Consider the following 15,679-nt stretch of genomic DNA (forward strand, 5'->3'; position numbering starts at 1 on the left):
GCTCTTTGGGTTACTCTGGCTGACTTTTCCTGTAGTGTCTTCTGTACTCAGTACAGTGTCCTCCTTAGCTGAGTCCAGCACACCACAAACGGCTGCTGGGGTGTTCATATTTTCAGGTCCTTCAGTTCGGAGCACTCCAAGTACAGCAGAGCCAGTAAAGCCACAGGAAGACCACCAGCCTGTTTCTGCCAGACCATTCTCTTCTGACTGCAACATCACTCAGGTGCATCACACACTCCTGAGGGACATGGAGATGATGTGTCTATTCTTGGGAATCTTAATACGGCTAACCTAACAGATGTCAGCATCATGTTTTAGGGGCTAATCCTTTTGGGAGACAGAGTCTCAGAAACCGAGGCTGACTTGATACTTACTATGTAGCTGAGGGTGACCTCCAAATCCTCCTGCCTCCATGTTCTGGGTGTTAAGAATACCGGCATACACTACCATACTCAGTTCATTTTAAGATTAAATCTTGTTGTGTAGCCCAGGATGACCTTGAACTCTTGATTCTCCTGTCTCCATATCTGTCTTAATGTTCTGTTGCTCTGAAGAGACACCATGACTATGGCAACTCTTATAAAGGAAAGCATTTAATTGGGGCTGGCTTACAGTTTCAGAGTTTTAGCCCATTGCTGTCATGGTGGGGGGCATGGTGGCACACAGGCAGACGTGGTGCTGGAGAGTGACTGAGAGTTCTACATCTGGATCCGCAGGCAGCAGGAAGAGAACAAGACACTGGGCTAGAGCATAAGAGATCCCAAAGTCCACATCTCCTCCAACAAGGCCATACCTCCTACTGGTGCCTCTCAGTGTGACCAAGGGTTCAAATCTGTGAGCTTAGGGGGCCGTGCTTATTCCTACTGCCAATGTTCCAATTTCTGGGGTTAAAAGAAATGTGTGCCACTATGCCTAGCCCTCTTTTTCACTTTTGATCAAGAAAGGAATTCAGGCCAGGCGGTGGTGGCGCACACCTTTAATCTCAGCACTAGGGAGGCAAAGGCAGGTGGATCTCTATGAGTTTGAGGCCAGCCTGGCCTAGAGTGAGTTCCAGGATAGCCAAGGTTACAGAGAAACCCTGTCTTGAAAAACCAGAAAACAAAAACAACCCCTCCAATAAACAAATAAAACAACAACAACAACAAAAAAGAACTCAAATAATAATTTAAAAGGTTATGCTTAACTCATTGAAGGTACACATTTTTAAATGTGTATGAGTGTTTTCCCTGTATGTGTGTTTGTTCACTACATGCATGCCTGGTGCCCTTGAGGCCAGAAGATCTCCTTGAACTGGAGTTACAGATAGTAGTGAGCCACCATGTGGGTGCTGGGAATGGCATCGAGTGCTCTTAATGGCTAGGTGACCTCTCTAGTCCAAGGCCATATATTTTCCAGGCATTCTTGTTAACAGTTGAAGGTTTAAGTCAGAAGCCTTTCTTAGGGAGTTGTCTTGTTCTCTCTCTCTCTCTCTCTCTCTCTCTCTCTCTCTCTCTCTCTCTCTCTTTGTTTTGTTTTTGTTTTTTGATATTGGGGATTGAGCCTAGGGTCTCACACTTGGTAGGCAGGTATACTACCACTGAAGTATATTCCCTAGACCATTTTTCAACTTTTATTTTGAGACACGGTTTTCAAACTCACTAGTTGATCTTATAGCCACTCAAGCTAGACTTGAGCTTCAGCCTCAGCCTCTGAAGTAGCTGAGATTACAGTCCTGTACCAGTAGGTCAGGCTAAGATTGTCCATTAGGCAACACTTGGTCTATTTTTCTGTATCACTAAATATCCCATGTTCATGGCCTGATTTTTGTTTTGTTTTGTTTTGTTTTGTTTTGAGACAGGGTTTCTCTGTGTAGTTTTGGTGCTTGTCTTGGATCTCACTCTGTAGACCAGGCTGGCCTTGAACTCACAGAAACCTACCTAACTCTGCCTCCTGAGTGCTGGGGTTAAAGGTGTGCACCACCGCTGCCCAGCTTTATGGCCAGATTTTTAACTCAGTTGCTAATGATGAATCTTTAGTTTCCTGTTTGTGTCAGGTTATTTAAGGTTTTTGAGATAGAGTCTTCTCAAATTCACTATATAAAGCCTAGGCCAGCCTGGGGCTTACGGCAATTCTTCTGCCTAAATTTCCTGTGTGATGGGATTAGATATGAGCCACTAGCAACCTGGTGTATTGTTTACAGTATCATTTAGTTACTTCACTAATTGACACCTGCACTTTCTAAAGCTGTGAGGTTTATGTGAATTATACTAGGTAACCCTGTATAATAACTTTAATATTTCACATAGGAGCAAGTAGGAATTGCCTGGATTAATGTGTCATTGTGTTTTGTTTAAAATGCTCCTTCTGGGGTAAGCCCCTGTGCCTGAGAACCGAATCACCAGAACAGCCATCCACTCTGCTCTGCAAAGGAAATACCTTCATTACTTGAGACCCTGCTGTTCCTCAGTCTTCAATTGTGAACTCCAGGAGTGAACTGGGACAGCATTTGAATAAATTCACTTTGTTTTGTTTTCTGAGACAGGGTTTCTCTGTGTTACAGCCCTGGCTGTCCTAAAACTCACTCTGTAGACCAGGATGGCTTGAACTCAGAGATCCACTTTCCTCTGCCTCCTGAGTGCTGGGATTAAAGGTGAGCACCACCACCGACAGGCATTCATTTGAATAAATTAACTTCAGGTTTTCTGTGAGTTTCTCCTTTTTAGTTGCATGGAGGTACATTATGTCTGGTTACTGCACTTAAAACATTTTGAGTATTACGTCTTGATTTTGTTCTTTCCAAACACTAATAGGAAAAGAGACTTATACATGGTCTATCTGAGGATGAGTTAAGTTCTTCTACAAGCTCAACTGATAAATCAGATGGGGATTCCAGGGAGGGGTAAGTTCTTGGTTTTCTGTCTTACTTCTGTTTGAACTGAGTCTAAAAAGTATTCCTACCTGTGGTACTCATAACATTACACATGGTTTGTGGTACATGCTGGAGCTTAAAATACCTCTTCTGTGAGAGGAAAGGAGAGAGGGCTCAGTGGTGAAGAAGGCTGGCTGCTCTCCCAGAGTACCTGCGTTCCCTTCCCAGCACCCACATGGCATCTCCCAACCCTCTGCCCCTCCAGTTCCAGGTGACCCGAAGCCCTCTTCTTGCTCTGGGAGCACTGAATGAAGGTGGTGCATATACACGCAGGCAAGACACTTACACACATAGAGTTTTTTAAAAATTTTAAACATTTGGGGCTGGAGAGATGGCTCAGAGGTTAAGAGCACTGACTGCTCTTCCAGAGGTCCTGAGTTCAATTCCCAGCAACCACATGGTAGCTCACAACCAACTGTAATGAGATCTGGTGCCTTCTTCTGGCCTGTAGGACACATGCTGTATACATAATAAATAAATAAATCTTAAAAATAATTTTTTTAACGTTTATATCTTCTATGGAAACTGTAATTTTCATTCAGAATTCTTACAGAGTATATTCTTGGACCTACAAGTTTGCAGTTGTTATCAGTGTTGGCTGCTATTTTCCTTAGAGCTTTACACACACACACACACACACACACACACACACACACACACACACCCCTTTGCCTTCTCTAGGATTCTTTTTTTGAGACAGGGTCTCACTGCTCTCTGAGAATTCTAAATAAATGTGTATTAGACTGCTTATCTAATTAGATAATCTTAAATCTTATTAGACTGGCCACAATCTCTGTGATGCTCAGATTAGTCTTCCACAGTTTTCTTTATTCTGTTTTTCATAGATTCTATTGCTACGGAAGATTTGCGCTCACTCACCTATCTGTGTCTAGTTCATTCACCCCATTTAACACATTGTGTTTTCATCTCTAAAAGTTCAACATAGGCCCATTGTGTGTCTTCCATACTGTTCCCTTAGCATGTTTATGTTCTTCTCTCTGTAGCCATATGAAATATATCTATAACAACCACTTCAGTGTCCTCGGCTACTCATTCTATTACTTCGGTCACTTCTGGGCTTGTTTCTATAAATTTGATTTTTTTCCCCTTCACAAGGGAGATCTCTCCTGCTTCTTTTCAGTTTGGAGCCTATGGATTTTAGCTCTCTGAGGCTGGTATTTCTGTGACTATTCTTGACTTTTATATTTGTGTAAAATTAAGTCACTTGGAAATGGCTGTGTAGAATTTGTATACAAAGTTGGGTTGTTTCTTTCTGACCCTCCTTTCTCAGATCCCTCTCACCTTCCATTTGCAGTGGCTATTGACCCCTGACCCTTGCTTCTGCAGGTCAGAAAACCTGAAGCTCTGCTTCTGTGTTTTGAGATGCCTGTGGTCTGCCCTTGGGCTAGAACTGGACTCCTTTCCAAAGCCACCTGTCGATTTGGTTCAGTCTTCATTGCCTTCCTACAGTTGATTTTTGTATTTTATAAGATTATAGTTGCTGTAGAAGGGTCAGTATGTCAGACAGCAAGTGCATGGGCATTGGCAAGCAGAACTCCCTAAGGGTCTTTTCACATCTAACTTGTCGGGAAGTCAGGTAAATATTAAGGAATGTTCCCCCCTCAGGAAGAGCCATACAAATGAAATGAGTGACTTGGTGCAGCTGATGACTCAGACTCTTAAGCTGGACTCTAAAGAGAGCTGTGACGATCTCCTGGTACTAAATCCAGTGTCAGAATTCAAACTTCATCGGAAGTATCGTGACACGCTGGTGCTTCACGGCAAGGTTGCAGAAGAAGCGAAGCTCCACTGCGAGCAGCTGCCTTCAGGTGACTACTGGATTCTTTCACGCAGAATAGCAAATTCAGTTAGTGGAGAACAAGGCTGATAGTGTAAGTTGTTTTTGTTTTTAATTTCTCCTTTGGATAGCTACATAAAAGGTATATCTTATGTAGTCAGTAGATACATTCCAAAGTTTCATGAAAATTTATATGTCTTTATGTTTTGGTTTTATGAGGGCTGGGATTAAAGGCATATGCCACCACTGCCCAGCCAATGACTAATTTTTAAGCATTAAAATACTAGAGGTGAAACTTAGTGGTGGGCACTTAGCTAACATGCAAGGCCCTGGGTTCCGGTTATCCCTAGCACCTGAAAAACCAATTTTTTTAAAAGATTTTTTTTTATTTATTATGTATATAGAAGAGGGCGCCAGATCTCATTACAGATAGTTGTGAGCCACCATGTGGTTGCTGGGAATTGAACTACCAATTTTTTAAAAACTAAAGTATAAGGGCTGGAGAGATGGCTCAGCAGTTTAGAGTACTGGCTGCTCTTCCAGAGGACCTGGGTTCAATTCTCACTGTCCACGTTGCAGCTCGTAACTATCTGTAACTCCAGTTTCCAGGGGACCTGAGACCCTCTTCCAGTCTCTGTGGGCATACACATAAAATAAATATGAATTTTATATATATATATATATATATATATATATAAGCTAGACAGAGTTACTCATGCCTATAATCACTGTACTTAGCAGGCTGAGGCAGGAGTATCACTTGGAATTTGCAGCTTGTTGAGCTACAGACTAAGATCCTAACTCAATCAGAAAAAAGTAACATGATAATAACATAGACATGGTAAGGAAGTGGATAGGACACTATTGGAAGTGAGGAAAGGGGGCTAGTGACTGGTGGGGAGGTTTGGGGAGGTCATAGGAGGTAATTCTGATCAAAGTGCAATAATTATACAAATGTCATAATGAAACACAGTATTGTATGTCAACTAAGAAATTTAAAAAATAAAACAAAGGGCTGGAGCGATTGCTCAGTGGTTAAGAGCACTGGCTGCTCTTCCAGAGTCCTGAATTCAATTTCCAGCAACTACGAGGCAGCTCACAACCATCACTAGTGGGATCTGATGCTCTCCTCTGGTATAAAATTGTACATGCAGATAGAGTACTCATTCTTAAAATAAATAATCTTTTAAAAAAATAATAAAATAAAACAAAAAAAGGTATATTTATTTATTTTTTGATACTTTGGGTTTTTTCTTTTTCTTTTCTTTTTTTGTTTGTTTTGGAAACATGGTCTCTCTACACAGCCCCAGCTGTCCTGGAACTTATTCTGTAGACCAGGCTGGCCTTGAACTCACAGAGATCCACCTGCCTTTGCCTGGGATGAGAGGTGTGCACCAGCATGCCCAGCTCAGAGAGCGATGTATAGATGAAACCATTAGGCCGGACTCTTGTTGAAGTGAAAATAGCCTCAGCAGGATCTGTAAAGACTGTACTGTTCTCACTGTAGTGGTCTTACTGCCCCTGGTTTTGTTGCTGCATTTTTAGCTATCATATCGGGTTCTGAGAAGATCAGGAGAATAGTCGAAGTCTTGAGAGCTGATGTAATCCAGGGCCTGGGAGTTCAGCTTCTAGAGCGGGTGTATGATATTTTGGAGGAGGAAGATGAATTGGAGAGAGAGGTAAGTGTCTTAAGCTGCTTGTGTTACAGGCTTTTAAATATACATAATATAGTTGATGTACCATGTGATTTGCTTATTTGAAGTATACATTTCAGTGATTGTCCATGTCCATTGTCCATAGATAACCATAGCCAGTGTTTACACATTTCCCCTGCTCCCCGCAGAAACCTTAGAACATTGGCAGTGTTCTCCATTATTTCATGAATCCCCAGCTACCCCAAGCAGTCACAAGTCATTCTCTCCACATATATTTGCATGTTTCCTATTCTGGATGGTCTGTATAAATGGAATCTCATACAAGTAACCTTTGTGTTTTGCTTCTCTCCATGTAATAACATGTACTAATGCATCAGTCTTTTTCATGGCCAAATATATTATCCTGTGAATTTTGTTTATTCATCAGGGGATGGTTATTTGTGTGGTTTCCAATTTTTAAAAAGATTTATTTATTTATTTATTTATTTATTTATTTATTTATTTATTATGTATACAGTGTTTTGTTTGCATGTATCCCTGCAGGCCAGAAGAGAGCGCCAGATCTCATTACAGGTGGTTGTGAGCCACCATGTGGTTGCTGGGAATTGAACTCAGGACCTCTGGAAGAACAACTGGTGCTCTTAACCACTGAGCCATCTCTCCAGCCCAGTTTCCTTTTTTTTTTTTTTTTTTTTTTTTATAAATAACTCTTCTGAACACTCATGAGCAATTTTTTGTGAGGGTTCACTTTTCTTGGATTTGTACATTGCTCTCGGAGTGAAATTGCTTGATCATACAATAGCTATATTGAAATGTTTGGGCAGTTTCCAGAATGTTCTCTAAAGTGACTATACCATTTTATATTCTCACTAGCAGTATAAGATAAGAAGTTCCAATTTCTCCACACCCTTGACAATCCTTGTTACTGTCTGCTTGATGATAGACATTCCAGTGGGTATAAAATGGTGTTCATTATAAGTTTGGTTTGTATTTCCTTGATGGCTAATGATGTTGTGTGTATTTTCATATATTTTAACAATTTGCATATTTTCCTTGGAGAAATGTTTATTTTAAACCTTTAAATTGTCGAGTTTTTATATATTCTGGATACAAGTCTGTCATCAGATGTAAGATTTACAAATGGTTCTCCTAATGTATGGCAATATTTGATTCAATCCTAACACTATGAGCCTATACAGATTTTCTGTTTCTTTGTGAGTCAGTCTTGGTAGGTTGTTTATTTCTAGGAATTTCTCAATTTCAACTAGGTTATGAAGTTGGTTGCCATACAATCATTTATAGTTGTTGCAATATTTTTTATTTGTGTAGAATTGAAAGTAATATCTCCATTTTAATTTCTAATTTTCATATTCCGAATCTTTCTTGCTTATTAATCTGTTTAAAACTTTGTGAGGGGGCTGGAGAGATGGCTCAACGGTTAAGAGCACTGAGCTCTTCCAGGAGTCCTGAGTTCAATTCCCAGCATTCACAAGGCAGCTAACAACTGTCTGTAACTTCAAGATCTGACATCCTCACACAGAAATACATGCAGGCAAAACACCAATATACATAAAATAAGAATAAATCATTATCATTATTTTTAACTGGAGCTGAGGACCGAACCCAGGACCTTGCGCTTGCTAGGCAAGCACTCTACCACTAAGCTAAACCCCCAATCCCCGAATAAATTATTTTTAAAAGTAAAACTTTGTGAACTTTTAGTAGCACTTGCTTGCAGTCCCAGGTACTCAGAAGGCTGTGACAGGAGGTCACTTGGTTCCAAGTGTTTCAGACTGGCTGGGCAATAGAAAGATCTGCCTGAAGAAGAGACAGGGGAGAGTGGGCAGCGGTGGTGGCGGTGGTCAGGGGGGCATTTGGCTAGAGGAGGAGAAGAGGACTCAGGTAGTAGGTTCTGGTTTTCTTGGGATACTGTGCTGTGTAGTCTGGGACAAAGGTAATTGACACCCAATTGTTTTTAGTGTGGCTGCACCCCCAGTCAAATCTCGGTAATTGACACCCAATTGTTTTTAGTGTGGCTGCACCCCCAGTCAAATCTCGGTCCAATAGGCTGTGCTGGGCAGAAGAGGAACTCTTGCTTCTTGGCTGAACTCTCCTGGATTTTAGCTTCAGTTTTGCAGTAGAATGATAGACATGTTGATGTCCTGCTTCTCCCAGAAAGATAGCCTTTTACCTGGGAGCAAGGAGGCTGTTGCATGAATCCTAAATGGTCCTATAATAAAAACCCAGAGCCAGATATTGGGGTAAATGCTGAAAGATCAGAGAGGCAAAGGAACAAGCCACGAGAGAAACTTCTCATCACTACCAAATCCTCAGGCCGAAAGAGCGGTGAGATTCTGTCTCCATGGATCCTCAGACTGAATGCCTGAGTCCTTAGCCAAAAGGGCCGGACTCCTGTCTCTTCCCACTTTATATTCCTTTCTCTGCCCAGCCATATCACATCCTGTCTCAACCTTCCTAGGGATTAAAGGTCTGTGCCACCACTGCCTGACCTCTATGGCTGGCTCTGCCCTCTGATCTTCAGGCAAACTTTGTTAAGAGCACAGATGAGGCAGACAGACCGTGGTGGCGCATGGCACCAACAATACAGAGAAACCCTGTCTCGAAAAAACCAAAAACAGTTTTTTTAGATTTCATTTTATGTGTGTGAATGTTCTGTTTGCATGTTTGTCTCTGCACCATGTGCATGCCTAGTGTTCACCAAGGTCAGAAGAGGGCATTTGATCCCCTGGAGCTTGAGCTATGGACCATGTGGGTGCTGAAAACTGAACCCAGGTCCTCTGCAGGAACAAGTGCTCTTAACTGCTGAGTCATCTCTCCAGCCCTCTATCTTTTTAAAAATTACACTAATTTACTGCGTGTGCATGTGTGAATGCATGCATGCATTCACATACATACATGCACATACCATGACAAACGTGGAGAGTGAAGGACAGTTGGAGAGTTGGTTCTCTCCTTCCACTGTGTGGTTTCTGGGGATCAAATGCAGTGCAGAGGCCCTCAGGCTTCAGTGGCAAGTGTCTTTACCCACTGAGCCACCTCACTAGCACTTGAATGGATTCTCTCATACATTCTATGCCTACTCTCCAGCCCCCACATTGACCCTTTTCAAGAGTATAGACCATGTGTTCAGTAAAATAACACTTGGAGCCCGTAATTCCAGCAGTCGGGAGGCAGAGTCAGATCTCTGAGTTTGAGGCCAGCCTGGTCTATAGATGAAGACAGAGAAACCTAGTCTCAAAAAACCCAAAAAATTAAAATAAAATAGCATGTGGTTTTGTATTTTTCTATTTTCTTCTGTTTCCTTTCTTTTCTTTTCTGGACAGGTCTCATGTAGCCTAGGCTGACCTCAGATCTGCTGTGTAGCTGAGGGTGACTTTGAACTTCTGATGCTCCTACTTCCCTACTCCAAGTGCTGGGATTATAGGCATATGCTGCCAAACCCAGTTTATGCAGTGCTGGAGACCAAGGCCAATGCGCACTGTGTGCTAAGCAAGATTAAGTCCCAGTCCAGCTACTGGGCTTCTCTAGGTTCTCATGAGTAGTTTTACATTGTGTTTTTTTAATGAGGGCCTTTGTTTTGTAACATAAACTGGCCTCAGATTGGTAGTCCCCTGCCCCTGCCTCTTGATGCTGGTCTGACAGACATAGGCTACATTCTGAGCTAGGTTATTCTTTTATTTACTGGCAGGGTCTCATGTAGCCTAGGCTGGTCTCAAATTTACTATGTAGGCTAGTCTGGAAATGCTCAGTCCTCCTGCCTCCACCTCCAGGTTATGTATTTTTACCAGAATATCATCAAAGTGATGCTGTGTCTTCAGTGAATTCTATCAGAATAGCTATCATATCCATTCAACATACTAGGTGTTATTCTAAATTTCAGCATCCATTTCAGCAGATCTGTATGTATGCCACGCCTCTTTGGGTTATTAGTTAGGTCTTGTAAGTCACCCTTTTCTATTTTGAGATTGGGTCTCACTCACTAAGTTGCTTAGCTTGGCTTCAAACTCACTCAGGCAGGCCTTGAACTTGAGGATGGGATTCAGGTCTGGATTTGAGGTTTCAAAAAAATTTTTTTTGTTGTTGGTTTTTCGAGACAGGGAAAGTTTCAAAATGTTATGTAGAAGTCAGCAGTGTGGACTAGAGAGGAGGTGTTCAGGGGTACAGGGTGCAGTGGGGACAAGCTCTTGCCATGTAAAAGTGGAAGTGGAGGGCCAAGTCCACAGAACTGCTCTCTGACTTCCACGTGTGCACCACAGCGTGTTTGAACTTACACAGTTGTACTTAGATCATACACATACGTTTTATGTAATTTTATGTAAACATAACTGGTAGTATTCCCCATATGGTTTTCTCCTTGGTATTGTTAGAAGTAAGACAACAAATTCAGGGGAGTAGTAAGATGAAGCAGTTTTAAATGTACAATTCAGCAAAGGACAAAGCAGATAGGCAAGGCAGAAGCAGCTGGCTTGCCGATTTGGCACAAGTTTTTCAAGTTCCCAGACGAAGAAATTCTCCACCTTATTGGTTTATCTTACCTAATGAATAATCTGGGGTGTGAGGCTGCCCCTTTCTGATGGCCGACCCTTGTAGCCAACTGCCTGCCACTACCCCACCTCTTGGACTTGTGTGACAAGAGCCACCAGCTTGGGGCTCAGAGCTTCCTTCTTATCTGACATGGTGACCTACTGGAATGGACCTGATCATTACAGTGTGGTACTCAGGAAAACCTTTGTTTTAGAGATCACAGGAATTATTTTTCTGTTCTGTCCTGATTTTCTTCTCTGTTTCTCAAATAGGAACGATTACGGGAGCACATGGGGGACAAGTATACAGCTTACAGTGTGAAAGCTCGCCAGTTGAAGTTTTTTGAAGAAAATGTGAATTTTTGAGATTTGTTCTAATGTGCTGCCAGAACTAAAGACTATTTTCAAAGGTTTTTCAATCTATACAACAACAACAACAACAAACCTGTTTCAGTTACTCAGAGGCCACTTGCCATCCTCCAGGCTCTCTTTGGAGTCTTCTTATTATATAACATTAGACAGGCTAGCCTAACATGAAACATGTTCACAAAAGAAAAAACCTTGAATATCATTTTATTTTTACGAGGAAAAATGTTCTATTTGTTACTGTTTACTGAGCCTTAAATCAACTTTATATCTAGTTTATTTTTAAAGATATTAACTAGCTAGAAATGGGGCCAGAAAACGTTGGATTATATTGTACTGCAGTGATAAAAGCAAGAAGAGAAAAAACTGGCATCTCCTTCTACTTGCTATTGTTTATAACCTTCGAGAGTAGTGATGTTTACTCGATAATGTCCACTTAGTGTTCTGGGAATAGAGTTAAAGACCATGAAAGTCTATGTTGCATATGAACAACCTTTTTTTTAAATTTAATCTGAACCTTAGTGGGGTTCAGTCTTCAGACTCTTAGAACTCTTGTTCAGTCTGAAGTGTAGCTTATAACTCATTTCTTTTTTCCATCAGCAAAGACATCTCTTAAACGTGAATTCTTCTTTCAACTAAGCAATGTCTACGGAAAGTCCAGGTCCTTAGTTCAGTTGGTTATAGGCAATGTCTGTCTTTATGTACAATAAAGTGTCAGTTGAGTTTCTATATCTTAAATGTGTAACTGGACAGCTGGGTGCAGTGGTGCACACTTGAATCCTAGCACCTGAGAAACACAGGCAGGTGGGTCATGAGTTCAGTGCTAGCCTGGATGACAAAGTAAGTTCAAGGCCAGCTCATATTAGAGACCCTCATCTCAAAAAAAAAAAAAAAAAAGTCAGAATTGTATATCACATGTGTTACTTAATAAGTAATGTCCATCTAGAAAGATTTTTATAAATAAAATACAAAAATTTTCATTTTTAAGATTAATTTTCATTGTGTGTGTGTGTGTGTGTGTGTGTGTGTGTGTGTGTGTGTACACGTATGTGTCATGTATGTGCAGGTGTCTGAGGAGGCCAGAAGAAGGTGTTGGATCCCCTGGACTCAGTTCTGCAGGTGGTTGTGAGCCACCTGATGTGGGTGCTGGGAACTGAACCCAGGTTTTCTGTAAGAGCAGCAAGTGCTCTGAACTGCTGAGCCACCTCTCTAGCCCCTCACCATTATATTTGAAGGACTGAAAATTACTCCAAATGTTTTTTTTTTTTTTCTCAGACAGGGTCTCACTATGTAGCAGTGGCTGTCCTGGAACTCCCTATGTAGACCAGACTGCACTCCAACGCACAAGAGATCCGCCTGCTTCTTAGTGCTGGGATTAAAGGCATGCACCACTGTGTCAGCTCCAAATGTTGTTTGTAGGGGGAAATCATTTTCTTTGAGAATTACACACCAATATTTTAATGGTCTCTTTTAGTCCTTTGTTTTTATTGTGCCAAGAGGTAAAAGTATTGAATAAAGTAAAACCTGTTGACCTTACAGTCTTAAAATTCAGGTCACAGCCTAGTCCCTAGCCTCTTCGTTTTGCTCTGATGGGTTTATGAGAACAGCTTGAAGACCCACTGTCAGCTGGGTGTAAATCTTTAGCACCCAGCCAGCTTTCCTGGGCTGGCCATTTCTTCCTTTTCTTTCTTCCTTCCTTCCTTCCTTCCTTCCTCCCTCCCTCCCTCCTTCTCTCCCTTCCTCCTTCCTTCCTTCTGGTTTTTTTGAGACAGGGTTTCTCTGTGTAGCTTTGAAGCCTTTCCTGAAGAACTTACCTTATAGCCCAGGCTGGTCTTGAACTCATAGAGATCCGCCTGGCTCTGCCTCCCAAGTGCTGGGATAAAAGGCGTGCGCCACCACTGCCTGGCGAGCTGGTCATTTCTTAAAAGTTCTAGAACCCTACGTCTTTCTGGATAGTCTTATTTCTAACTTACTGGCATAAATATATTACAATTATCTTCCTAGCTTTAAAAAAAATTCTCCCGTTTAACAAAACCAAACCACTAAACCAGGTATGGTGGTACACACCTTTAATCCCAGTTCTTGGGAAGTAGATGCTGGAGTTCTAGGCCAGCATGGTTGTGTAGTGAGCTCCAGGCCCTGTCTCAAAAAACAATAATGCCATGTTTTCATATTTCCACATTGTTTCAAAAAATTTTCCCCATATTGTTTTTTCTTTCTTTCTTTTTTTTTTCAGAGCTCTACCACTGAGCTAAATCCCCAACCCCCCATGCTGTTTTTATTTAAACATTCACTAAGTTTCCATCTTCATTTTAAAATGTATTCTTGAGCCAGAGAAATGGCTAAGTAAGTACAAGTCTGATGGTCTGAATTTGGACCCACATGGTTGAGAACTGACCTCGGCAAGCTGTCCTCTGACCGCCACATTCATACTGTGGTGCACCTGCCTGCACATAATACACAAATAAATGTACATGTAATTAAAAAGAGTCCACAGAGAGATGTCTCAGCAGCTGAGAATATACTACTCTTGCAAAGCATCCAAATTTGATTTTCAGCACACTGACATCAGGTGGATCACACCCGGGACCTTTGGCCTTTATAGGCACCCGCACTCCTATGCACACACCTCTATACAGACACATGCACACAGTTAAGAGTAAAACAAAAAAAATCTTATATATATATAGCAATATTGCGTTTTCTTACTGTTTTTCTATGTATCACTTTGATGTGATAATCCGTTGACACTGGTTTCTGAAACATTAATTCTGATACTTTCTCTAATTTTTTTTTTTTTTTTTTTTTTTTTTTTTGAGACAGGGTTTCTCTCTGTGTAGTTTTGGTGCCTTCCTGGATCTCACTCTGTAGACCAGACTGGCCTTGAGTTCAGAGAGATCTGCCTGGCTCTGCCTCCTGAGTGCTGGGATTAAAAGCATGCACCACCACTGCTCTGCAAAGTTTCTAAGTTTTGTTTTGTTTAAAGATTTATTTATTATGTATAGTGTTCTGCCTGCACGTATCCCTGCAGGCCAGAAGAGGGCACTAAATCTTATTATAGATGGTTGTGAGCCACCATGTGGTTGAAATTGAACTCATTGAACTCAGGACCTCTGGAAAAGCAGCCAGTGCTCTTAACCACTGAGCCATCTCTCTAACCCAGCTTCTAAGTTTCCAATCACATTTATTATACTTAACAATATGCCTCATCTCTGTCTTAATTTTTCTTTAAAAGAATCTTTTCTGGGTTTGTGGAATTAGGATCTTTGCTGATGTTAAACTCATAATATGGGAAGTCCTAAGAAATACAACCCTGCTTTTAATAATTTTTCCATATCCACTCCTAATATGAGACCTTTAAGCACATTTTTCTTTTCAGTCCTTTGGAGCTCTTAAAAGCAATGTCCAGCTTTATAGTTACGACTTTGGGCTCCCTCAAGCACACACGTTTTCTGCTTAAATGCTCTTGTCCCCGGGGTGCCAAACTGCTATCTTACTAGACTCACATTGGTGGGTTCCGCAGAGGTGTTTGCTGTGAAGACTTACTGGCCACCCTCTCCCTCTCCCAGCGCCTTGGTTTTCCTTTCTCCTCACCTCAGGCTTGCTTCCTCCCTGGCCTGTTGGCTAGGTTGGCCACCATAGGTTTGGCTCCAGCATAATGGGATGGAGATACCGCAGAGGTGTCTGGGTAGGGCTGGGTTCTCAGTCCAGCCCATAGCCACCTGGCTGTGGAGTCTGGTGGCTTCCTGGGGGTCTCTAAGCTTGAAACTGCCTCCTCTCCAACAATTAGGATTATTTAAAATTAAAAATGTAAAAAGAACTGTGGTGTGGGAGGGGGGTTTGGGGGGGGAGGGTGTGTATGGGGTGTGTGTGTGTGGGGGGGGGGGTGTCTTGTGAAATGGCTCTGCAGGCAAAAGCTTTTGCTGCTAAGCCTAACAACCTGAGTTCAATCCCTGGGACCCACACAGAAGGAAAGAACTGACTCCCACATCTGTCCTCTGATCTCTACATGTGGGCCCACACACAGTACATACAAGTAAATGTTCAAAATGAAAAACAAAAAAACAGAAAGAGACAAGGGGGCTGTTGATACTGCTCAGCTGGTAAAAACATCCAACAATCTGAGTTCCAGCTCCAGGATCTAGATGGTATAAAGAGATAACCAATGCCTGCAAACTGTCTTCTAACCTCAACATGCACGTGCGTGTACACACACACACACACACACACACACACACACACACACACGAAATAAAAATTTTAAAAAAGTGTGAATTAAAAAAAAAAAATCTAGGAACTTGCAGTGACAGAAGAAGATGATGCTTAACGTTTTCTAAACATAAACATCTAACTTTGGCTTCTTATAAAAGTTTTGTAAAATAACCAACTAAAGATCAGACATAGAATT

General features: G+C 41.6%; 1 protein-coding gene across 2 annotated transcripts in view; it reads left to right on the forward strand.

The window, feature by feature from the left end:
* Positions 1-12,000, forward strand: part of Nek4 (NIMA related kinase 4) — a 41,950-nt gene extending 29,950 nt beyond the window's left edge. For both annotated transcript variants that reach the window (XM_036199494.1, XM_036199495.1), the window contains 5 exons: positions 117-223; positions 2,790-2,878; positions 4,535-4,737; positions 6,252-6,385; positions 11,179-12,000. In XM_036199494.1, coding sequence (XP_036055387.1) covers positions 117-223; positions 2,790-2,878; positions 4,535-4,737; positions 6,252-6,385; positions 11,179-11,271 — 626 coding nt within the window. In that variant the 3' untranslated portion in view covers positions 11,272-12,000. The remainder of the gene's footprint in view (positions 1-116; positions 224-2,789; positions 2,879-4,534; positions 4,738-6,251; positions 6,386-11,178) is intronic.
* The last annotated feature ends 3,679 nt before the right edge of the window (positions 12,001-15,679 follow it).

Source organism: Onychomys torridus, chromosome 9 (assembly GCF_903995425.1).
Source record: "Onychomys torridus chromosome 9, mOncTor1.1, whole genome shotgun sequence".
In the NCBI taxonomy this organism is placed as follows: domain Eukaryota; kingdom Metazoa; phylum Chordata; class Mammalia; order Rodentia; family Cricetidae; genus Onychomys; species Onychomys torridus.